Source organism: Crinia signifera, chromosome 1 (assembly GCF_055691185.1).
Source record: "Crinia signifera chromosome 1, ASM5569118v1, whole genome shotgun sequence".
Taxonomy (NCBI): domain Eukaryota; kingdom Metazoa; phylum Chordata; class Amphibia; order Anura; family Myobatrachidae; genus Crinia; species Crinia signifera.
The window spans coordinates 440,099,672-440,125,256 of NC_139217.1; the positions used below are offsets into that span (position 1 = coordinate 440,099,672).

Below are 25,585 nucleotides of genomic sequence, written 5' to 3' on the forward strand. Positions count from 1 at the left end.
TAACACAACAGGTGGCGTCAGCAAACCGGAGTTATTTACTGCGATATATGTAACGGCAGCAGTGGCAGCAAACTGGATACCCAGATATCAGCTGGTTGTTGTCACTAGCCAGTGACAACAGCAGCAAGATACAATATTTATTTTGTGGATAGTTACACTGGTAGGTAACACAACAAGTGGCGTCAGCAAACCGGAGTTATTTACTGCGATATATGTAACGGCAGCAGTGGCAGCAAACTGGATACCCAGATATCAGCTGGTTGTCACTAGCCAGTGACAACAGCAGCAAGATACAATATTTATTTTGTGGATAGTTACACTGGTAGGTAACACAACAAGTGGCGTCAGCAAACCGGAGTTATTTACTGCGATATATGTAACGGCAGCGGTGGCAGCAAACTGGATACCCAGATATCAGCTGGTTGTTGTCACTAGCCAGTGACAACAGCAGCAAGATACAATATTTATTTTGTGGATACACTGGTAGGTAACACAACAAGTGGCGTCAGCAAACCGGAGTTATTTACTGCGATATATGTAACGGCAGCAAACTGGATACCCAGATATCAGCTGGTTGTTGTCACTAGCCAGTGACAACAGCAGCAAGATACAAAAGTGGATACACTGGTAGGTAACACAACAAGTGGCGTCAGCAAACCGGAGTTATTTACTGCGATATATGTAACGGCAGCAGTGGCAGCAAACTGGATACCCAGATATCAGCTGGTTGTTGTCACTAGCCAGTGACAACAGCAGCAAGATACAATATTTATTTTGTGGATAGTTACACTGGTAGGTAACACAACAAGTGGCGTCAGCAAACCGGAGTTATTTACTGCGATATATGTAACGGCAGCAGTGGCAGCAAACTGGATACCCAGATATCAGCTGGTTGTTGTCACTAGCCAGTGACAACAGCAGCAAGATACAATATTTATTTTGTGGATACACTGGTAGGTAACACAACAAGTGGCGTCAGCAAACCGGAGTTATTTACTGCGATATATGTAACGGCAGCAGTGGCAGCAAACTGGATACCCAGATATCAGCTGGTTGTTGTCACTAGCCAGTGACAACAGCAGCAAGATACAAAAGTGGATACACTGGTAGGTAACACAACAAGTGGCGTCAGCAAACCGGAGTTATTTACTGCGATATATGTAACGGCAGCGGTGGCAGCAAACTGGATACCCAGATATCAGCTGGTTGTTGTCACTAGCCAGTGACAACAGCAGCAAGATACAATATTTATTTTGTGGATAGTTACACTGGTAGGTAACACAACAAGTGGCGTCAGCAAACCGGAGTTATTTACTGCGATATATGTAACGGCAGCGGTGGCAGCAAACTGGATACCCAGATATCAGCTGGTTGTTGTCACTAGCCAGTGACAACAGCAGCAAGATACAATATTTATTTTGTGGATAGTTACACTGGTAGGTAACACAACAAGTGGCGTCAGCAAACCGGAGTTATTTACTGCGATATATGTAACGGCAGCGGTGGCAGCAAACTGGATACCCAGATATCAGCTGGTTGTTGTCACTAGCCAGTGACAACAGCAGCAAGATACAATATTTATTTTGTGGATACACTGGTAGGTAACACAACAAGTGGCGTCAGCAAACCGGAGTTATTTACTGCGATATATGTAACGGCAGCAGTGGCAGCAAACTGGATACCCAGATATCAGCTGGTTGTTGTCACTAGCCAGTGACAACAGCAGCAAGATACAAAAGTGGATACACTGGTAGGTAACACAACAAGTGGCGTCAGCAAACCGGAGTTATTTACTGCGATATATGTAACGGCAGCAGTGGCAGCAAACTGGATACCCAGATATCAGCTGGTTGTTGTCACTAGCCAGTGACAACAGCAGCAAGATACAATATTTATTTTGTGGATAGTTACACTGGTAGGTAACACAACAGGTGGCGTCAGCAAACCGGAGTTATTTACTGCGATATATGTAACGGCAGCGGTGGCAGCAAACTGGATACCCAGATATCAGCTGGTTGTTGTCACTAGCCAGTGACAACAGCAGCAAGATACAATATTTATTTTGTGGATAGTTACACTGGTAGGTAACACAACAGGTGGCGTCAGCAAACCGGAGTTATTTACTGCGATATATGTAACGGCAGCAGTGGCAGCAAACTGGATACCCAGATATCAGCTGGTTGTTGTCACTAGCCAGTGACAACAGCAGCAAGATACAATATTTATTTTGTGGATAGTTACACTGGTAGGTAACACAACAAGTGGCGTCAGCAAACCGGAGTTATTTACTGCGATATATGTAACGGCAGCAGTGGCAGCAAACTGGATACCCAGATATCAGCTGGTTGTCACTAGCCAGTGACAACAGCAGCAAGATACAATATTTATTTTGTGGATAGTTACACTGGTAGGTAACACAACAAGTGGCGTCAGCAAACCGGAGTTATTTACTGCGATATATGTAACGGCAGCGGTGGCAGCAAACTGGATACCCAGATATCAGCTGGTTGTCACTAGCCAGTGACAACAGCAGCAAGATACAATATTTATTTTGTGGATAGTTACACTGGTAGGTAACACAACAAGTGGCGTCAGCAAACCGGAGTTATTTACTGCGATATATGTAACGGCAGCGGTGGCAGCAAACTGGATACCCAGATATCAGCTGGTTGTCACTAGCCAGTGACAACAGCAGCAAGATACAATATTTATTTTGTGGATACACTGGTAGGTAACACAACAAGTGGCGTCAGCAAACCGGAGTTATTTACTGCGATATATGTAACGGCAGCGGTGGCAGCAAACTGGATACCCAGATATCAGCTGGTTGTTGTCACTAGCCAGTGACAACAGCAGCAAGATACAAAAGTGGATACACTGGTAGGTAACACAACAAGTGGCGTCAGCAAACCACAGTTAAAAATTTAATTACTGAGTCTGCGATATCTAACGGCAGCCAGTGGTGTCAGCAACAACAACAACTTAATTATTTTTTTTTATATTTTTATATATTTTTAATTTTTTTTTTATTTTTTTTTATATACTCTGAGAGGTAGGTACAAGGTAGTGGCACTGGCAACAACAGAGGTGACTGCCTGGTAGGTGTTTACAACCATATAACAGGTAGCCAGGCAGCACAAAAACCCTCTCTGGCAGCACAATAAAAATTATTAAACCCCCCTCTGTCTGTAGTATTCTGTAGCAGGCTAGCAGCAGCAGTGACACAATTAGAGATGAGCAGGCTATAGCAATATAGAAAGAAAACCCCCTCTGCGGCAGTACAATAAACCCCCCTCTGTCTGTAGTATTCTGTAGCAGCAGCAGTGACACAAATTACAGATGAGCAGGCTACAGCAATATAGAAAAAAAAATCACTCTCCAGCAGCACAATAAAAATGATTAAACCCCCTCTGTACTTGCAGCTCTTTAGCAGCAAGCAGCACAGTGACACACACAACGCTCCAGCAAACCCCCCTCACGGAGCAATAAATAAAACCCCCCTCTCTGGCAGCACTGCTGCCTGCTCTGCGTCGCCCCACAGAATGAAGATGGCGGCGGCGGGTCCCGGCTTTTATGTAATCCGGATCTCGCGAGAATCCGACGTCACCAATGTGACGTCGGGCCTCGATTTCGGCTCCGGGCCTGCGCGGGAGTCCGCGGACGTCCTGGATCCGGATTCGGATTCAGGACGACCGTGCGGATCCGGATCTCGGAGATCCGGACCCGCTCATCACTAATAGTAAGTAATAAAAAGCCTTTTTTATAGTTCTAATTCCAAGCCTGGGTTATTGGATTACTTTCTTCAATCCAGTACTGGAACATCTCACTTTGGTTTTGTCAAACAATAACAGTTTATTGCGGTTTTGGTAATAATTCCTGCAGTAAGTACCGTAATGGAGCACTACCGCACCCTGGGCTGGTCCCCTGCACTCCCTGTCCGGACCCCATGTGATGTCACTAGAGAGAAGGCTGGGAACAGGATACTGGGAGTCTGGCATGGTCTGTGGATGGACTGGGCAGCAGCTCTTATCACAATGCCTTCATTATAGCCTCAGACAGCGAGGATTTCCCTGCCGAGTTGAATAGGGTGAGCAGCCGGCTCATGGGGGTTAAACTGCAAGGATCCCCGCCATCCCCCCGATCTATCCCCATCACTCCTGTCCAAGGTCTCTGAATGCCTCACAGCCATCTCAGCCTGGATGACCCAACGCTTCCTGAAGCTAAACATGGCTAAAACTGAACTTCTAATCTTCCATCCCCCGAACATCCCCTCTTCTCCCACTATCTCCATCAGTATTGGTGAAACCGAGATCACCTCCACCGACCAAACGCGCTGCCTTGGTGTCATCATTGACTCCTCCCTCTCTTTCACCCCCCACATTCGTGCTCTCTCACAGTCTTGCCGCTTTCACCTACGCAACATCTCACGCATCAGACCATTCCTCTCCACTGACGCGACCAAAATTCTCATTCACTCTCTTGTCATCTCCCGCCTTGACTACTGCAACATCCTTCTCTCCGGGCTACCTCTCACCCGCCTCGCACCTCTCCAATCCATTCTTAACGCTGCTGCTAGGCTCATCTTCCTCTCCCGCCGCTCTACCTCCGCCTCCCCCCTCTGTCTATCTCTTCACTGGCTCCCCATTCCTTTCCGAGTTCTCTTTAAACTCCTCACCACCACCTACAAAGCTCTCTCCTCCTCCACCGCTCCTTACCTCTCTTCACTGATCTCTATCCACACTCCCTCCCGTCCTCTTCGCTCCATCGCTGACCGCCGACTGACCTCTCACCTAATCACCTCCTCCCACTCCCGTGTCCAAGACTTCTCTCGCGCTGCCCCCCTGCACTGGAACAACCTCCCGCCACCCATCAGGCTTTCTGATTCCCTTACCTCCTTCAAGCGCTCCCTCAAAACCCACTTTTTTCGACTAGCCTATCCCTCCTCCTAACCTCTTTTGATCCTCTTATCCTGCCTCCGTTCCCCTCCGTTCCTACTTATCCTATTGTTTTTCGTTCGTCCACCCACCTATTTTTAGTATGTTAACTCTTATGAGTAGGGCCCTCCTTCCTCACGTACTCACCCTACCTCTTTACCTCACCTGTGCTCCTGTCCTGTTCTTCCCTTCCTCTACTTCATCTTTAGTCTCCTTGACAATTTTGACACCTACTTCTGAACTGATGCTGATTTTAGTTCTACCAGCTATACCCCCATTTATACTGTATTTTTCAACACACCCTGTACGTTACCTCGTCATTTTTTTTGTTTGCTATGTACGGCGCTGCGGACACTTTGCGGCGCCCTATAAATAAACGTACTACTACTACTACTTAACCCCTTCGCCAGCCACATTGAATACACCCCTTTGTGTATGGTTATTACAGGGTATTGGGGGGGGGGGGCTAATACAATAATCTAATCAGAGCACGAGGTAGCAACAGATGCAGTAGCACAGACGCTGTGCCTTTGTTAGCAGTGGGTGTGCTAAAATATGCTGATGCCACAGGATGCCTCTTATGTAATTAGACGTTTCTTGGCGGCTTCTCTAAACTGCTGCGGTGCCTGAAGACCCAGCATCGGATCAACCGCTTGTACGTAACATTGTTCATCTGAGTAACCCTCAGATTACCCAGTATGAACCAGAGATTCACGCTGCAGAACCCAGCTGAGCTACCTCTAAGCACGCAGCCACTAGCTTTAGCATGCCCAGAAAATGGGGTCCGTACACCCTTGTTTTCTAGAACGCTAGACATTGCCACCCCTTCCCTGCCCCCAAATGGCCACGTTAATCATGCTGCAGTATAGTGGACACTGAGTGCCATCTCAAGAAACAATATTACACGTGCATTTTGCAGCATGTGCAGATCTCACATCATCAGGCAAGTATGTAAGCCATCAGGTATTCGAGATTACGAAGGAGAGAACAGTATTAGGAACCATACAAATACATATATCTTTATTTAAATTCATCTAGAACCCATGCAGTGCAATACCCCTCAGTTGTACTGTATTGTCCTAACCCATTGTGTATGGCCACTAAAATGTGTCTCATCTGTTTCAGATTATGTCCATCATGTCAATGTTACAGATATTGGGCTGAGCACCAATGGAAGTGATAGAGGTAAGGTGCAGGCTCAGGCTGTAGGCTTATTCGCACTGATTCAGCTGCTTTTCAATTACTAATATTAAAAGCTGTTATCAGCTTACTAACGGGTGTGGTATGGGGCTCCGACAGGGGAGGATCCCGACAGTCAGTATCCCAACGTCGGAATCCTGACTGCTGGTGCTCTGACAAGGGGCGAGTGCAAATAGGCCCCTTGCGGGCTCGCCACGCTGCGGGCTCGGTGGCTCGCTACACTCACCACAGGTTCTGTTCTCCCTCTATAGGGGTCTTGGAACCCCACAAGGAAGAAAAGACCTTGTGAGTCAGGATCCCCCCTGATGGAGCACCGGCAGTCGGGATACTGACTGTCGGGATCCCCTCTGTCGGAGCGTCATCCGGCACCCCTTACTAACAGGGTCCCTTGTACTGTAGGTTGAATGCAATGCTCTGGTCCAGTGGTTCTCAACCTCAGTCCTCCCCCAACAGTGCATGTTTTCCATGTCTCCACACAGAGGGCCTTATTATGGTTTACTCTTAGAGGAAAATTCCTTATCAAATGGACAAAACCATGTGCACTGCAGGAGGGGCAGATATAACGGGTGAGATTTAATAGGATAAGAGATTCAGAAAGTGAGAGATTTGGTAACAATTCTCCAGTTTTTTTAAAGCGGCAATCATTTACACTTCCAAATCAAGCTGGTTTTGTGGTGTAAATGATTGCCGCTTTAAAAAAACTGGAGATTTCTTACCAAATCTCTCACTTTCTGAATTTCTCATCCTATTAAATCTCACCCAACATGCAGAGAGAATTAGATTTGGGTGGGGTTTTTCTTCAAAGTGAGATCTATATTGCAGTGTAGAAATAAAGCAGTCAGTATTTTCCCAGCACAGAAACCAAATAACTCACCCAAATGTAATTCTCTCTACACATGGACCTTCTGCCCCACCGGCAGTGCACATGTTTTGTCCATTTGAGAAGGAATTTGCCTCTAAGCGTGAACCAGAATAATGCCCAGAATCACAAGTCAGTAATGAGTGCACCTGCCGAGTGACCTGGAAATCGTGAACTTGGTAGATAGACTATGAGTGCCACTTGTCCTGCGCTACTTCTCAGGCTGCCTTTGGGTTATCACTAAAGGTCTCCCTCAGACCTTGGAAATATGGCAGAAAAGGTTGTGTGTGACAATTTTCAGGCGCCAGAGATTGGATAAAAAACATATAAAATTTTATTTCGACAAATATCATAGGTTCACATAAAAAGATGTAATTGAAGATGAATCCTTACCCCTAAGGGTATTTGGAGCCAGCAAGGGATGGAAAAAGGTCAGGGATGCAGTCCGGAAGTGGACCCTGCTGTGGCCCCAAATACCTTAGCACTGGTCAGGTTCAGTCTTATGATAGTCCAATCAGTCACTGCCTCCAACACGTTTCAAGCAAAAAAGGTGCTACCTTGCCCTTGAAGAAGAGCACTTGTTGCTCGAAACGCGTTGGAGGCAGTGACTGATTGGACTATCATAAGACTGAACCTGACCAGTGCTAAGGTATTTGGGGCCACAGCAGGGTGCACTTCCGGACTGCATCCCTGACCTTTTTCCATCCCTTGCTGGCTCCAAATACCCTTAGGGGTAAGGATTCATCTTCAATTACATCTTTTTTATGTGAACCTATGATATTTGTCAAAATAAAATTTTATATGTTTTTTATCCAATCTCTGGCGCCTGAAAATTGTCACACACAACCTTTTCTGGAAATGTGAACTGTTGGGGGTACTTGAGGATAACGTCAGGGATCCCGGGCAGTGTTTGGGGAAGTAACGCTATCCTATTCCATATGTATGATGAGTACTATTTTCTGTTCTAAATAACCCCTTTTGACCCATTCTTTTTCATCATTTATATTATAAAAAATGTATCTTTTTTCCAATTTGAAAGCGTATTCCCAACATTAGATGCAATTCATCAATAACTTTCTCTACAAATAATAGTACTCACATTCACACTATCACCACAGCCCTGGCACGCACACACACACACACACACACACACACACACACATATATATATAGACACTGTGCCATAGCAGGAGAGGTCTGACACAGGCTCTTATTGAAAGCCTAAAGCCCCATACACACTAGAAACAGTTTCCGAATGACATCACCAACAAGTTTTTGCTGAACTCCTGCAGAACAATGTAAAGCATACACACTGAACGATACGGTTAACGATATCATTCAGTGACGTCATCGGGTCCACCACTGAACTTGCAGTCATTGACTATATAGTCAAAATTGAGCTGCATTTACAGATTAACAACCCATGGGAGCACGCATCGTTAGTGATATTGAGCGTACACACTAAGCAATATTACAAACAATATTGCTCAGAAGGGTCCAAATGAGCAATATAATTTGAAATCGTTTAGATCTGCTACCAGAATTCCCTGCTTTGCTGGAAGCCAGGAAGTACGGAATGCGAGCCCAGAAGCCCAGTCTATACAGGTCGGGTCTCCTTTATCAGTGTATTCCAGAAACCGAAATATTCCGAAAACCGTGGTTTTTATGAATATTTTGTTTTCTGGGGGATCTCTTCCATGTCCGCGCACTCGGCAATGCACCCCTGGGACCGGAGATGTCTTTGAAGAGGATCCTGAATGCGGCCGTGGGACACCAGGTGGCCAGGTAAGTATGAAAAAAAAATTTCCAAAATCCGAAAAAGTCCCTTATCCAATATGCTTTTCAGATAAGGCAGGGCTGGGCAACACCGGCCCTCCAGATGTTGATGAACTACACATCCCAGCTTGCCTTGCATCAGTTTCAGCATGGCCACATAGCAAAACTAATGCAAAGCATCCTGGGATGTGTAGTTCATTAACATCTGGAGGGCCGGTGTTGCCCAGCCCTGAGATAAGGGATACTCAACCTGTATTTGCAAGTGCTGGGACACTGATAAATACAGCCATGGGAAGGGATCCAAGGGGGTTCAGCCTAACTAGTACTATTACATTAAGGCTACTGCTAATTTATGCTAATTCCGCAGATGATGGTCACTATTTTGACAGCACTTGAGGTTGATTGCAGCAAATATCTAAGTTGATGTTAAAATAAGCCCAGCCCCAGCTTATTGAAGAGGCAGAACATCAGAGCAGCACCAAAGATATCAAAATTATACATTAGTTCTAATTAAATATTTTTTCAATGTTAAATTTAGTGTTACAACATAGTGAACTTCATACTAAAAGAACAGTCCATAATGTTTTGTTTTTTTCCCCCCTGTTAGTTATTTGCCCAGATACCGGAAGCACTACACCACCGAACGCAACTCTGGATATGGCTGTAGGAAATAGCACCGACTTTGAGCAGTTTCAGATGTGGTGGAGTAAAACGAATACCGTTCCCCTTTATCTGATCATTGTTCTGCTGCCACTTCTCAACTTCCGATCGCCATCTTTCTTTGCTAAATTCAATGTCTTAGGTAAAACGTGCATATGTATTATTATTATAAGTTATTCATTATTAACCCCTTCAGTGGTGTTTTTTTTTTGTATGGGGAGCACTCCCTTTCCCCGGCAGCCAGCTTGTCATAAGCCGGCGCCGGGGACTTCCTTAAACCCCATATCTACTACCCCTTTATGTCATGCAACTCTGCTTTATCTTGGATCCCTGACCCACTTTGTGTACTGGGCAGACCCCTTTTTGAAACCCCAGCGGTGTCGGGATTACAGGTCTCAGTGGCTGTAGACCCCATTTTGAGACCCCAGAGGGGTTGGGATTGGGATTCTAAGTAGCTGTGAACCTAATCTGAACCCAATAAATGTCCTCTACCCCCTCTATGGTATACAACTTTGCCATATCTTGCCTCTCTGACCCACTTTGTGCTGTGGGCGGACCCCTTTTATGGGCCCCGCGGTGCTAGGGGTGTCCCCTAGTCATTTTTTCCAGATTGTAAATCATGTACCAAGTTTGGTGTAAATTGCTCCATTCATTCCAGAGTTATGCTGGAACACAGTTAAATACATTGCAGATATAGTGGTGGGCTAGTGGGACAGATTAAACCAGCTGCTGGTGCCTGTGTAACTGCAGCATGGGCCGTGCTATTACCAGAGGCAGTGCCCGCTAGTAGGAATAGTGTTGGCTGGCCCCAGCCTGTGTGGCTGCTGAGCGTAGTGACCTTGGGGCAGATGTATTAAGCCCAGAGAAGAGATAAACTGGAGATAAAGTGGAGATAACTTGGAAGAGATAACGCACCAGCCAATCAGCTGTGTTTGAAATATGACAGTTGGGATCTGATTGGCTGGTGCATTATCTCCTTCCACTTTATCTCCAGTTTATCTCTTCATGAGGCTTAATACATCTGCCCCACTGTCACTCAGACAGCTCGCAGGCTTTCAGAGAGTGGTTGGGCTCATAGCCCCATCAGACACCATAGCAGGGGCAGAAATAATACAGACTGCAGATTTGTAGACACACCCTCTCTCTACAATGCCTGCTAAATGCTTTCTATAAAAAAAAAAAAAAAAAAAAAACATGAGCGTGTTGCCTATAACTGCCTTACTGACTTTTACCTCCTATTAAGTGCTTGACCCATTCCAGTGTGGCTTCCATCCACTCCACTCAAACTGCCATCACTGAAGTCTGCAATGACCTCCTTGCTGCTAAATCCAAAGGCCACTACACTCTGCTTATTCTCCTTGACCTCTCTGCTGCTTTTGACACTGTGGACCACCCTCTCCATCTGCTTGGACTCATCTCCTGGCTATCCTCCTATCTATCGGACTGTTCCTTCTCTATGTCCTCATGTGACTCCACCCCCCCACACACACACACACACACACTCTTCCACTAACAGTGAGTGTCCCCCAAGGTTCTTTTCTTGGTTATCTCCTTTTTCTTGCTCTATACATCCAGTTTAGATGAGCTCATTAGCTCTTTTGACTTACAATATCATCTCTATGGTGATTGATAATACTGAAATCTATCTTTCCTCCTTTGACCTCTCACCTGCTTTCCTCACTTATATCACAAACTTTCTTCACTATCTCTTCTTGGATGTCCCAGTGCTTTCATGTCTTCCTGCACTACCTCACCTCCTACAATTTAATTATCTATTGATGGCACTACTATCTGCTCTTTAACTCAAGTGTGCTGTCTTGGAGTAATCCTTGACTATTCCCTCTGTTTCAAACCACACATCCATCAGACCCTTTCTCCTCCAGGATGCTACTAAGACCCTCGTCCACTCACTGGCAATCTTGCGACTAGACTGCTGTAGTCTTCCACTATGTGGCATCCCTGCCAAATATCTCTCTCTGTTCAAATCTGCCAGGCTTATCTTTCTCACCAATGCAGTACATCCCCCCCCCCCTCCCCTTACAAGGCCTGCTCCATTTCCCTTCCAGAATCAAATACAAGCTTCTAACTACACTAACTAAGCTTCTACACTTAGAAAGCCCTCACCCACTCCTCTCTTATTTACATCACTGACCTTATATTCCTCTACCACTCCTACCCCTTCTCTTTGCTCTGTTAATGCACACCGCCTCTCCTAACTTCCTCCCACTCCTGCCTCCAAGATTTTTCACATGCTGCTCCCTACCTCTGGAATTCTCTACCTCTCCCTATGAGACTCTCCACCACTCTACAGGACTTTCAACAGGCTCTAAAGACCCACTTCTCCACTAAACCCAGCCAATTCTTATTCTAAGCCACTGTTACATGCTCACTTCAACCACATATGTCACCCCTGTCTGCCTGCTCCTCCCCTTTAGAATGAAAGCCCTCACGAGCAGGGCCCTATTCCCTCATGCCCCATTCATTTTATTATTTAAACCAGTGGTCGAAGTGGGGCGGTATACGGGGGTATGGCATACCCCCACTTGATTCTGAAGATAAAAAAAAAAAGTTTTTTTTTCCCCCTCAGGATGCTCTCTGATCACTCAGCAGCACATATTGTGCTTTTGTAATACCCCTGTACAATGGGGCAGTCTGGCAGGGGACGTTGATGGACAGGGGGGTGTCCGAAGGTGCGCACTATATTCACTCTTTACTTTTCCATACCCCCACTTCAAAATTTCCATACCCCCACTTCAAAATTTCCACTTCGACCACTGATTTAAACCATTTTCATACTTTCTTCAATGGCATCTAATCTCTGTTTTATGCCACCCTAATACTTATTGTAGTGTCCTGGTGCAGAAATGCTTATATACCCTGTACTTGTCCTATGCTGTCTGGAACTGTAAGTCACCGTTTTCTTATTTTGTTCCTGAACTGTGAAATTGGACGCTGCGGATCCCTTGTGGCACTATATAAATGATGATAATAATAAATAACAGAAATCACCAACATTTTTGATCATGTCCTTTGAAAAATAATAGAGATGCATTCAACTTGCAGTATTGTCTTCTTTTGTCACAGGGACAGTCTCTGTAATTTACTTGGTGTCGCTGATCACATTTAAGGCTGCTCGGATTGGGTTTCATTTTGACTTTCGGTGGAATGAATTAGCAGAGTATTTTGTCCCTGGTAAGTATATACAATACAAGTAACACCGTTGAAAAGTTCCTTCCTAGCTTTTCTGAGATATTTGTCATTCTCTTGTCTTTTCAGTTACTACCTTATGGTAGTGGGTATGGATCATTAGGTCACCAGCATTATGGTCAACACCATTAAGTCGACATGCAGGAAGGTCAACTTGTCTTTAGGTCGACATGGGTAAAGTCGACAAGGTCATTAATTCAACATTGAAAAAGTCAACATGTTTTTTTTTTTTTTTACTGGAATAGAGAAACACTAAAACATAGCACCGCCTCCCCTTGCATGGCTCGTTACACTCCCAATGCTTCGGGCACGGTGCCTCGCACACTATTTTATTCTCCCACCACGCCCTAGTGGATGGTAGGGCATGAAATAACACCTGTCTGCACATGTCGGCTCAAAAATCAGTAAAAAATCGACCTAATGACTCTGTCGACCTTAAGTCATGTCGGCCTAATGGTGTCGACATAATGCTTGTCGACCATCATGCTGGTGACCCAATGTGTTCAGTGGGGAAAATAGTAGGAAATCTGCACCGAAAATTAAGGGGAAAAAATCTCGGTTAAATGTACAGTATAGTAGTATATGTTGCTCAAAGTGGTGCAAAAGTTGATGCCTGAAGCAGACTGTAATTATGTTCAGGAGAGAAGCCGAGGACTAGGTAAACCAGGAAGTCAGGGAAGAGATAAGAATTTTAGGGGCAGATGTATTAAGCCTGGCGAAGAGATAAACTGGAGATAAAGTGGAAGGAGATAACGCACCAGCCAATCAACGTCCAACTGTCATATTTCAAACACAGCTGATTGGCTGGTGCATTATCTCCTTCCACTTTATCTCCAGTTTATCTCTTCAACAGGCTTAATACATCTGCCCCCCTGTAACTTCACAAGTTCCACTGGGGCAGATGTATTAAGCCTGGAGAAGAGATAAAGCACCAGCCAATCAACTCCCAACTGTCATTTTCAAGCACAGTTCATTGGCTGGTGCTTTCTCTCCTTTCACTTTATCTCCAATATATTTCCAGTTTATCTTTTCTCCAGGCTTAATACATCTGCTCCAGTATTAGTTAAACCCCGGGAGCGAGCAAAACCCGGGATTTTAGGCAGGTGGAAACGATACCAGTTGAAATAACCAGGTTGTGAGACCCGGAATGTCCACCCGGGTAGTGACCAGGGTTGAACACGGGTCCAACCTGGGTCACTGTGTAGTGTAAACGGGTAACCTGGCTTGATGAGACCTGGGTCCCGTTCACTATAGTGCAAAAGCCCACGCTGGGAGATGCTCTCATCGCCCAGCACCTCCCCGACCCCACTTCCCGATGACGTCACCTGCCCGGCATTATGCAGAGTGGGGACTCCAGTGTGAATGGGTTCACTAGCCGGGTCACACCCAGGTTGGAGCCGGGTACAAAATCACGGGTGCGACACGGCTTGGAGATGGAAAAGGGGTATTACTGGAAATAAGATCTCTTAATTCAGCATACTAAGTTCAGCATAGTAAGTGCAAAAAAGATAGTTCCTCAACATCTGGAGGGCCACAATTGCCCAGCCCTGCACTAGGGGAACTGTGGCTGGTGGTGAGGAATGACCCTGAGGCCTATAGCACATGGAAGCATTGAGAGCAAGTAGTGAAGCTACACACAATAGTCTGATGGGCCAGAGTTGGTAACATAGTGCTACATCCACTGCTGATAGTGGCGCATAGCACTGGGAGGGTATGCGGTCATTTGGTCTACAGCATGATGGGCGACAGTCATTCGGTCGACACCATTAGGACAACATGGGAAAAGGTTGTTACATTGCCTACCTGCCTTTAAGTCCCCTGAAATAGTGACACCTACAGTAGATCACTCTCTTCTTCAGTAGTTTCCATTATAGTACCTTTTATACCTGTACTATATTTAGTCTTTGAATTTTTGAGAAAGAATGAGGTAGTCACAGACAGTCGTATAGAGATTATTGATGGTGCACGTGGGCGCTGTACAGAATCGGATGTAGGAGAAAGTGACTAGAGAAGATAGAATGTGTTATATTAGGGTTATCGCCACATATATGTCCTGTTTGTTCTGACTGCAGTGGTAAGAAATGATTGTACATGTTGATAAGTATTTTTCTCTTTATTAGAATTTAGGCTATCCTTTCCCCAGTTAACTGGAATCCTAACACTTGCATTCTTCATTCATAACTGCATTATCACACTTCTGAAGAACAACAGAAATCCAGAAAATAATGTAAGTAAGGAAGTATTGGGAAAAATAATGGTACTTGTTTCCTAGCACGGCCACACCGATTAAGATCGGGGTGGTCGTGCTGAAAAAAATCGGTCGGTCGCATCGCATGCGATTTGGTCGCATGCGATGCGACCGACCGATCCGACCGATTTTTGACCCGATTTTTTCATTAAATCCAATGTAAATTGGGTCCCTGGGACCCAATTTTACATTGGATTTAATGAAAAAAATTCCAAACCCCCCCAAATTGAAGCGTGTACACAGCGCCCCACGATAGACGGCAACCCGAAGCGTGGCGAGCGCAGCGAGCCCGCGAGGGGCGGCGGTACGCGTCCTCCGACCTTTTCATGCCCTACTATCCACTAGGGCGTGGAGTGAGAATAGAATAGTGTGGCGAGCGCAGCGAGCCACCGAGCCCGAAGCGTGGCGAGCGCAGCGAGCCCCGCGAGGGGACGCGGATACCTTCACAGGTAATCGCGTCCCTTCGCGGGCTTCACAGTTGTCGGCGTCGCCACGGACACCTGTGAAGCCCGCGAAGGGACGCGTTTACCTGTGAAGGTATCCGCGTCCCCTCGCGGGGCTCGCTGCGCTCGCCACGCTTCGGGCTCGGTGGCTCGCTGCGCTCGCCACACTATTCTATTCTCACTCCACGCCCTAGTGGATAGTAGGGCATGAAAAGGTCGGAGGACGCGTACCGCCGCCCCTCGCGGGCTCGCTGCGCTCGCCACGCTTCGGGTTGCCGTCTATCGTGGGGCGACGACGGGGACATTTTTAATGTGAAATGGGTCATATTGACCCATTTCACATTTTTTAACATTTTTACACCATTTCAATGTTAAAAATTTTTTTAACATTGAATCCTATGTAAAAATCGGGTGCATCGCGTCGCATCGCGTCGGGACCAATGTTAATGGTCCCGACCGACGCGATGCCCCCGATATTTTACAGTTCCCGACAAGATTTCAATGTTAAAATTTTTTTTAACATTGAAGTCAATGCAAATATCGGGGGCATCGCGTCGGTCGCGTCGGGACCAATGTTAATGGTCCCGACCGACGCGATGCCCCCGATTTTTGTTTCCTAGCCGGCAAAATGGACCTGATTTCAAAGGAAATCGGGTCCATCGGGCTAATCGTGTCCCTTAATTAAGGGACACGATTAGTTACGATTGTGGCCGTGCTAGGAAACAAGTACCAAAATAATAATTTATTACTTGATGCCAGAGATTAAGTATTGAACTGAGAATGTAAATGTATAAACATCTAAATATAAAATACTTATAACGTGAGTCCATAACCTGTGCCTTGTAGTGTCACCAAAATGGTTTTAGTGTTCATACATTTAGGTAAGGAATATTCTACCCCTACTGTAAATACTCAAAACTTGCTGACTTCTTTTGACACATCGGGGCCACTGTACCGCTATCGGCAGTGAAACACGTCAAGTGGGCGGGATCCTAGAGGGTTTCCTGCTCTCCCGGACATATCCAGGACATCCTTGCAGAACAGTTGGGTTATTTATTTACACCCTGTAATAGTATACAGCATGGGTCTTCAGCATGCCTTGCCACAGTTTTAACACTCCTTTATAGCAAAACTGTGGCAAGGCATGCTGGGATTTGTAGTTTCACAACATCTGGAGGGCCGCAGTTTGAAGACCCATGCTATACAGAGAACACAGAATGTGCTTTGACAGTGTTGCCAATAAATATTGACCCTATTTATACAGTCAGCTTTCCTGAAGTGGTCCAAATGGAAATGTTACCAAATGGAAATGTTACTTTCTGTAAGATAGCTGCTTACGGTTTAGTTCCTATCAGCTGGATGTGTCAGTAGCAGACAAATAATTAGGAGATAGATAGTGTTGCACATACTTGCACCAGCCCTCCAGCATTGGCATCTTGTGTAAATGGTTTATCTGCGTTTGGTACACACTTACAACATATTTATCAATAGTTTGTCTAAAATAATTCTCCTATAATCCCTTAATATCACATATTATTGTTAGCAAGCAGGTCACATTTCCCATAAAAATACCAGATGGAGCATAAATGGTGGGGTGCCAGATGACTACCTGACAGTGGGGATTCCGACGGTCAGTACTCCGACATCGGAATCCCGACTGTTTAAATGCCCGACAGTCGGGATCCCAACTGGCAGGGACTATTCTCCCTTGTGGGGGTCCACGTCGCCCATAGAGGGAGAATAGAACCTGTGGCGAGCCTCTGAGCCTGCAGCAGGGTAAGGGGCTTCTTTGTGCTCGTTCCCCTGTCAGAGCGCCGGCAGTCAGGATTCCGATGTCAGGATACTGGTCGTCCATATCCCGATTGTTGGACTGCCATACCACACCCCAGAAGGTGTTATCCTTGCGATGTATTCAAATATCCCATTTCAAATTTGGGCAATTTTATGACATTCCATCTGAGATACAGATTGTGATAAATATGCCCCTTATGCGGGGTACACACCAGGACGACCCGCTCACGATGCACATCGTTAGCGGGTTGTCAGTGTCTCGTCCGACCCGCTCACGGTGACGCGGGGGGGCACGACCCGCTCACGATGTGCACCATGAGCGGGTCCGATCCGATGGCGACCCGCACCCGGCTGTATGGTCGTCATTGAGATCCTACCTGCAGCAGGTAGGATCTCAATAACGACCGACCGACCCGCGGGACCGCGCATCGGATCGGTATCGGTCCACACCAGGTCAGAAAAGGGCCCAATCAGCACACAATCTACATCCAATTGATCGGAATTGGATCTAGATTGTGGGGATCGGGCCCTAGTCGTCCTGGTGTGTACCCAGCATTACTTACAGGCACAAATCTGTGATATGCAATAATGAATCATGGACATGAAGAGGTAGTTATTATAATGGGTAACTTATGCCCAGCCTTGCATGAGCCACTTTGTGTGTCGAGCACTCCTCTATGCACCCAGGCTTACTGTAGTACTCGAGTCATGCTGTGTTTTACTCATTGTTTCATAGGCTCAATATTTTCTCATTGCAGGTAAGAGATCTCTCCGTGGCATACCTACTTGTCGGATTAACATATATGTATGTTGGAGTTATGGTATTTGGTTCATTTCCTTCTCCGCCACTGACAAAAGAATGTATTCAACAAGTGAGTACTCGTCCAATTCAATCATTTCTTTGTACATGCGATTATGGGTCCTGCTTAAGTGTTGGATGGAAGTCGGCCGTGTTTCACTCTGCGGCCGCGACTATGGAAGACGTGGGTATATTCGCTCGCATGCAGAGTTGTTACTAGGTAAACAGTGCTTACTCTGTTTGGCTGTTCTAACCCTTAGTTCTGTCACCTCTGGACACAATTGGCCAGATGTAGAGTATGCCTGTCACATGCCGGAACAGGGGTTCCATTCTGATTATGTGGCTCCAATGTTAAAAATAAAAGTCATCACATTAGCGATCACTTTACTTTTATTTGCCGTGGGTCGGGAGGTTTGCGGAACGTGCTTGTATGAGTAGTTAGTGCAGTGGAGGGATCCTATGGATCCCTCTCCTGGTACTTTTTATGATCTGTAGCATTTAGGCTACAATGCCTAATAGAATGCATCAAGAAAAGTCGCCTTTGTGGGTTTAGTCTAAAGATTGAATTAGCCCACAATAGCCATGGGCTACTGGTTTGGGAAATGTACTGGGGGGGGGGGGAACCTCCTCCGTCTGCTCCACTGACAGTGTTGCAGAACTTTCTTACCACAGGCGCATAATAATACGGTATGCAGTAATTAGTTTGACAGTGTCTAGGTCGATACTCAGTAGGTCAACCACAACTGGTCAACACGCTTAAGGTCGACACTGACAAAAGGCTGACGCAAGCTAATGGTCGGCATGTAAATGGTTGACGTGAGTTTTTATTATTTTGTTGTCAACCTTTTCCCATATCGACCTTTTGCTTGTGCCGATCCTTTGACCACGTTGACCTGAACTATGTAGACCCTTTTTTTTAAATGTCTGTCAACCAGTAGCGGTCAGAGATACCTAGATACTATTGACCTATTGGCCTATACCCACTGATAGTTACCGGCGCCCCCTAGGCACGATCATAAACAGATTTCTTATCCTCCTACAAGTATTCTTCACAAAGAAAAATACTGTCATGTAATTATTACGTTATGATAATGAGACTTTTTTTATCTTTTTATGTTTGAGCTGTAGTCTATAGTGTAAACCTGTTGTTTTTCTTTCCCATTTAGAACTTTTTAGATAATTTCCCAAGCGATGACATCCTGTCTTTTGTAGCAAGAATATTCTTACTCTTTCAAATGATGACGGTTTATCCGTTGCTGGGGTATCTGGTCAGAGTGCAGCTCCTCGGACATATATTTGGAAACAATTATCCAAGGTAAGCTGTTGTGTATGTTCCTGTATGTGTTATGGAGGACATGTGGCCCAGGTGATCAGCTGGCACTGACATTTGTGTCCGTGATGCATATTTTGAGCTGTACGATAGCAAATACTTTGCACTTCTGATGACCGCTTACAATTTACAGGCCCAATTATTATGGATTGCATATTCAATGTGATTTGGGCGGGATCTTACCACCCAGCAACACATTGCAATATGCTATCCCATCTGCTGGATGCATGTCAGTGCAGACACAGGGACAAGGGCTCCAAAAGGAGTCCGTCTCTGCAGTGTGCACTGCTGGGGTAGCTACGCATAGGTGGTCATAGCAGCCGCTTCCAGGGAGGGCTACCGAGGATTCCTCTGCCCAGCCGGCAATGCTTTGTGTAGCCAATAGGCTACAATGGGCTACAGCCATTTATAGATGTCAGTAGCTGCGGGGGCCAATCAGGAATGCATTGCATTACGGATATTGGTAAATCTCGCAGCATCACATCCCCCATGGAAATGTTTATGATATAGATGATAGACAATGTCTAGGTTGACAGTCACTAGGGCCACCACTAATGGTCAACACCTAAAGGTTCCCACACACTACAGCGATTTTCTTAGGCTGATTTTTGACCGATCGGGTGTTCATGTGCTTTCAGACACTTGGGTATTCGGGCACTTGTGTGCGTTCGGGTATTTGGGAGTTGGGGTGCTAGGGCGCGTTTAGGCGCTTGGATATTCGGTCGCATTTGGATGCTCGCGCGTTCGGGATGTCGGTTATTTAAGAGTGGCCATGCTCGGGTGCGTTCGGGTGTTCAGATACTCAGATGTTCGGGCTGCTTGGGCACTTGGGTATTTAGGCACTCGGGGAGTTGGGCGCACTCAGGTATTCGTATGCATCATGCGGGTATTCGGGCACTTTGGCAGTTGCAGTATTCTACTCCTAGGGTGTTTTGGTGTTCAGGCACTCGGGCGGTTGGGTATTTTGGAGTTGGGACGCTCAGTTGTTTGGGCACTCAGAAATTTGGGTTACATTTGAATGCACAGGTATTCGGGAGTGTTTGTGCATTACAGAGAGTGTAATGGCAGCGCTGAGGTCATGGGTTGAATCCCCACCATGGCCCTAACTGTACAGAGTTTGTATATTCTCCCCGTCCTTGCGTGGGTTTCCTCCGGGTACTCCGGTTTCCTCTCACAATCCAAAAATATACTGGTAGGTTAATTGGCTCCCAATAAAATTAACCCTAGAATATCTGTTTGTGCGATTACATGTGATAGGGAATATAGACTGTAAGTTCCACTGGGGCAGGGACTGATGTGAATGTTCATATATTCGCTGTAAAGCGCTGCGGTATATGTGTGCGCTATATAAGCACCTGTTAATAAATATATTTGGGAGTTGGGCGTGGTTGTCAATGGAAGAGCAACAGTTAGTTTCCCTCCATAGATGGCACAGAAGAAAGAATTGTGTTTTTTTTTTTTTTTGGGGGGGGGGGGGGGGGGGTTGCAAGGTGCCAGGACACGGAGAATAGCTCTGCCCCCGACACCCATGTAGCCCCACTCCCAGGCTTTTATTAGGCTGCGGCCATTCACTGAAGAGCAAGGATATGCCTAGGTCGACATAGACACTCCAAAAAATTATCAAAAAGATGTCTACTTTTTGACCTGTCTGCATTTTAAATATCGACATTTCGACCCTGTCTGCATTTTGACCTTGTTAGTATTTTGACCTTCAGCTGTTGGTTGTCGGGAGTTTGACCGTTGGGATTTTGGCTGTCAGGAAATCTTATTAAACCCTAAAAAGTAGCATTGATCAATACTAAGTTACCTGTGGCTTAATCTCTTTTATATTTTGTTTTAGTTTTTTCCATGTCCTGGGACTGAACATTGCTGTTGTCGGCTTTGGAGTTCTCATGGCCAGACTGTATCCCAACATAGGAGGAATAATTAGGTACAAATCTGTTATAATATCTTTGTAGTTGTGGTTCTGTTGTCTCCGCTAAGGCACTCAATTCACTAATGAAAAAAACATCTGAAATGATGCAGTGTTGCTGTTTGCTGGCTATAAGCTATTTTTGGTACTTGTGTAATAGCACGGTGCCCGGCTAAGTTACATTTTCAGCATAGCCCAACGGCTGCCTAGCGTAGTTAGCGTAGGGACTCCGCAGCAGCCCGGTTCTGTCCCCGGCATCCATAGCTCTGTCCCCGTCGTCCATGGCAAGCCTAGTGAGCGCCTCTCACACAGCGCCGGCGCCCGCATGATCCGCTGGCCTGAAGCGTGCCGTGAGCAGCGAGCCCTGCGAGAGGCTACGTTACGCGTCCTCCCGACCTTTTCATTACCGCCACTATCCACGACAGCCCGAATCGTGGCGTGCACAGCAAGCCCTGCGAGGGGCCACGTTACGCGTCCTCCCGACCTTTTCATTACCCCCTCTATCCACGTCAACAAGGAGTTGATTTTATAAAGTGTGGCGAGTGCAGCGAGCCACCGAGCCCGAAGCGTGGCGAGCGCAGCGAGCCCTGTGAGGGGATGGGGATTACTTTACATGTTACATGTAAAGTAATCCGCATCCCCTCGCAGGTAAAGTAATCCGCATCCCCTCGCTGTGCTCGCCACACTTTGGGCTCGGTGGCTCGCTGCACTCGCCACACTTTGGGCTCAGTGGCTTGCTACGCTCGCTACACTTTATAAAGTCTACTCCAAGCCGACGTGAATATCGGGGGTATGAAAAGGTTGGGAGGACGCGTAACACGTCCCCTCCGGGGCTCGCTGTGCTTGCCACGCTTCGGGCTGGCGTGGATAGTGGGGGTTTCAAATGGAGGCAGTGGCAGCAAATGGTGCTACTGGAAAAAAAACCACTGACTCCTCCTCTTTATGCAGCAAGTTAAACATTTTGACAGGTTCTGCAGCCATTACTCCGACTGAGTACGTAACGCTGACTGACTACACTGACCGCGGGAACACTATGCCGAATCTGACAGGGACGCTGACAGATACGCTGACTATGCTGGCCGTGCGTACACTACGCTGATTCTGACAGCGCCGCTACGCAAACTACGCAATGGGCGCCGTGATAATACACAAGTACCCTATTTTTGAGTAGCGGGTATGGATCATTAGGTCACCACAATGTTGGTCGACAGTCATTAGGTCGACATGCAGGAAGATCAACATGAGTCTAGGTCGACACGGGTTAGGTCAACAGTCAAAAGGTTGACATGGGGTTTTTAACATTTTTTTTTTGTCCTGAATGTCGACACAATTGACATGGACACTGAAACTTAGCACCGGGTCCCGTCGCATGGCTCTCTGCGCTTCGGGCATGGTATCTTGCTACGATTGGCACACTATTTTATTCTCCCACCACGCCCTAGTGGATGGTAGGGCATGAAATACCGCCTGTCGGCACATGTCGGCTCAAAAAAAAAAAAGTGAAAAACCCCATGTTGACCTTTTGACTGTCGACCTAACCCATGTTAACCTGATGACCCAGTCGACCTAACCCATGTCGACCTTTCTTGCATGTCGACCTAGACTCATGTCGACCTAAATGCTGGTGACCCAATGACCTTATTCCTTTTTAGCACACAGTGATAATGTATACTGTACAGTATACATGCACTAACATATGGGAGTACGGGTGTATACTGGGCTTTCATACTGCTACCTACTCTACGCTTTTCCATATATTCTACTAAAACGCACTAATAAAAGTCTACAGTACTGTATTATAAGTAAAGTGGTTTCTATCTGTTTCAGGTTCTCTGGAGCTGCCTGTGGCTTGGCGTATGTCTTTGTTTACCCATGTCTGATCCACATGATTGCTCTATATCGCAGCCAACAGCTCCGGTGGTATTCCATTGTCACACATGTCTCCATAATTGCATTAGGTGTGGGTAACCTGGTGGCGCAGTTTTTCATGTGAAGGACAATTATGGTTTCTCTCTGAATGATGCTGGAAAGACTTCTTGAGATGGCGAATGCTGAATTCATGTGAAGTGGTCTATGTATCATCATAAGACAGAACTGCAAAGTCATGATCACAGCTGTATGTGTCACTGTAAGGAGTCTGTCACCTTTGTTATTCGTTTAGCTGGAGTAATTAATGTCAGCAAATCCAGTTTTATTGAGCTAGAGTGATTAAAAGGGAAAAATATCAAATTATATAATTATTTAAGGTTTTAAAGAATAATTGAACGCGGTTCCTTATTTTATTAGGAAGAAAGAAAACACTATCATTAGCCTTTATGCTGAAGTTGCTGCCTCATTGTTTTGGTTGTTTTACAACCAGTGGCAGTTTTTACTGTGCATTCGCCGAACCCAGGACCGTGAATAGGCTTCTATGGCCTGCTTGCCGAAGCAGCCCATAGAGGCTGGGGGCACATGCGCAGTACCGCAATGGGGGTTGGGACCAGCATGCAGCTGCGGAGGGGGGGCCCGGGATTGTGGCAGCTCCCCTCCTCCACAGAGATAAGAGCTGTCACTGTTTACAACCTTCTAGTTTTGGGTTCTGCTAGTGCAGTGGTCAGGGAACTCGGTCCTCATTACCCCACCCAGTGCATGTTTTGCTGGTAACCCAGCAGGTGCACAGGTGTACTAATTACTCACAGACACATTTTATAAGGTCCGCAGGTGGAGTTAATTATTCACTTGTGATTCTGTGAGGAGACCTGCAAAACATGCACCGTGTGGGGTAATGAGGACCGAGTTCCCTGACCACTGTGCTAGTGATATGTTTAATATTCGGTGTGGTTGATCACAGTGGTATGTGCTGGAATTGCTGCTGCTCAAGGGTTTGATCAGGATATGTAGTTTGTGGTTTATACTTAAAGATGTTTCCTCATACATCTAGCATGAATGCGCCATGCAGCACGAGATGCATCTGAGTCACAAAATGATGCAACTAGGACGCACAAGAAGATGGATTAATTTGATATGACACTTGTAAGTGACCGACTTTGTGTACTGATAGAGACTCAGTCGCACACAGATATATAGATGTATCCTGATAAATTTTTGCTGCAGTATGCAACATTCCATGCGCTAATTTGCATCCTTCAATCTCCTGAGCACTCCCGCTATAATGCGCCGTGCATGCAACAACTTATCAGGACATGTCTGTACAACAGTCGCATATTAAATTAATCAGCACAGTCTCCTTGTGCAGCCTAGTTGCATTACGTTGCAAAAAAAAAGACGCGTTGTCACCAAAAATGAAGCAACAAAAATAAAAGAAGACACTCATGCGACAGAGTGCCAGGAGGAGGAATTTCACATGACTGCAGCAAAGATGTAAGAGGATATATCTGTAGTAATATTGCTGCATTAAATATCCCAGGTTAAACTTCTTTGTAAATCTAGCCCCATGTCTGACTACCTGTACATTTACCAAAAATATGTCCGCCAACTGAATACTGTATATCCACCCTAATTAAACAAAGGGAATGATTCCGATAATTACGATACTTTGATGTTCTCACAAATCGCCAGCTGTTTTTTTAATTAGCACAAGAACCGCACTGTGCATGTGTGGATTTGGACCAGCAATGTTGATCGAAGTACCCCGAAGGCGACTGCATTATTGACATATTGATGGATTTTGGGGTCGGCAACGAGAAAATACTAGCCCAGGCTGCTGCTCTGCCAGTTTAAAACCTGAAGGTTAAAAACAGTGTGAGAGCATGATTACTCAGATGGCCAATGTCCTTTGGGAGCCACCGGCAGATCACAGGAGACAGCAGTGGGATTCTCAGGACACCTCTTGCGGCTTCTGCATATTTTAGCACAGCCACTAGGCCTTTACAGGGACTCTTCCTTAGTCCACTAACCCTTCTATTCTGTTGATGCTTCTATTCTGTTGATGGTTTTAAAGTCTTAAGGTTAAATTAGTCAGTGTGTTATGCAGATGTCTCTGAAGAAATAGCATCAAGAAGCAGCAGTATCCACTGAACTTTTATCTGACCATTTCCATATGCTGTATAATTGTTGTATTATACGTGAATACACAACTTACCACAACTACTACTCTTTCTACTATTTAATTTATTACTGTTCTTTGCACAACATGTATGGAATTAGTTCGCAGAGCGTTTCTTAGCTCACTGCGCATGCGTACCATTCGCAAGGTGCATGTGCAGGTTTGGGCAACCGTGCACGCTTGCAACCTTACGAGTAGATACGCTAGCAAACACTCGTGCAGAGTAGGCGTAATGTGGGCGCTGCCACAAAACTGGGCAGTAACCGGGGCGTATACTGGGGTGGTGGCTACATGTGCTGGGCGGTGGCTTCGCTCCACTGTGCGAGCGCTCGGACTGATCAAGCTCAAAATCATTCGCTCAGTAAAAGTAAGTCTCACGCC

General features: G+C 46.0%; 1 protein-coding gene across 1 annotated transcript in view; it reads left to right on the forward strand.

Moving 5' to 3' along the window:
- Window positions 1–25,251, forward strand: part of SLC38A9 (solute carrier family 38 member 9) — a 174,826-nt gene extending 149,575 nt beyond the window's left edge. Inside the window, exons 8-15 of the mRNA XM_083153597.1 lie at window positions 6,060–6,119; window positions 9,377–9,571; window positions 12,514–12,621; window positions 14,757–14,863; window positions 17,877–17,990; window positions 19,084–19,232; window positions 21,088–21,177; window positions 22,987–25,251. Of these exons, the coding sequence (XP_083009723.1) occupies window positions 6,060–6,119; window positions 9,377–9,571; window positions 12,514–12,621; window positions 14,757–14,863; window positions 17,877–17,990; window positions 19,084–19,232; window positions 21,088–21,177; window positions 22,987–23,152 (989 nt within the window). The 3' untranslated portion in view covers window positions 23,153–25,251. The remainder of the gene's footprint in view (window positions 1–6,059; window positions 6,120–9,376; window positions 9,572–12,513; window positions 12,622–14,756; window positions 14,864–17,876; window positions 17,991–19,083; window positions 19,233–21,087; window positions 21,178–22,986) is intronic.
- Window positions 25,252–25,585: the final 334 nt, after the last annotated feature.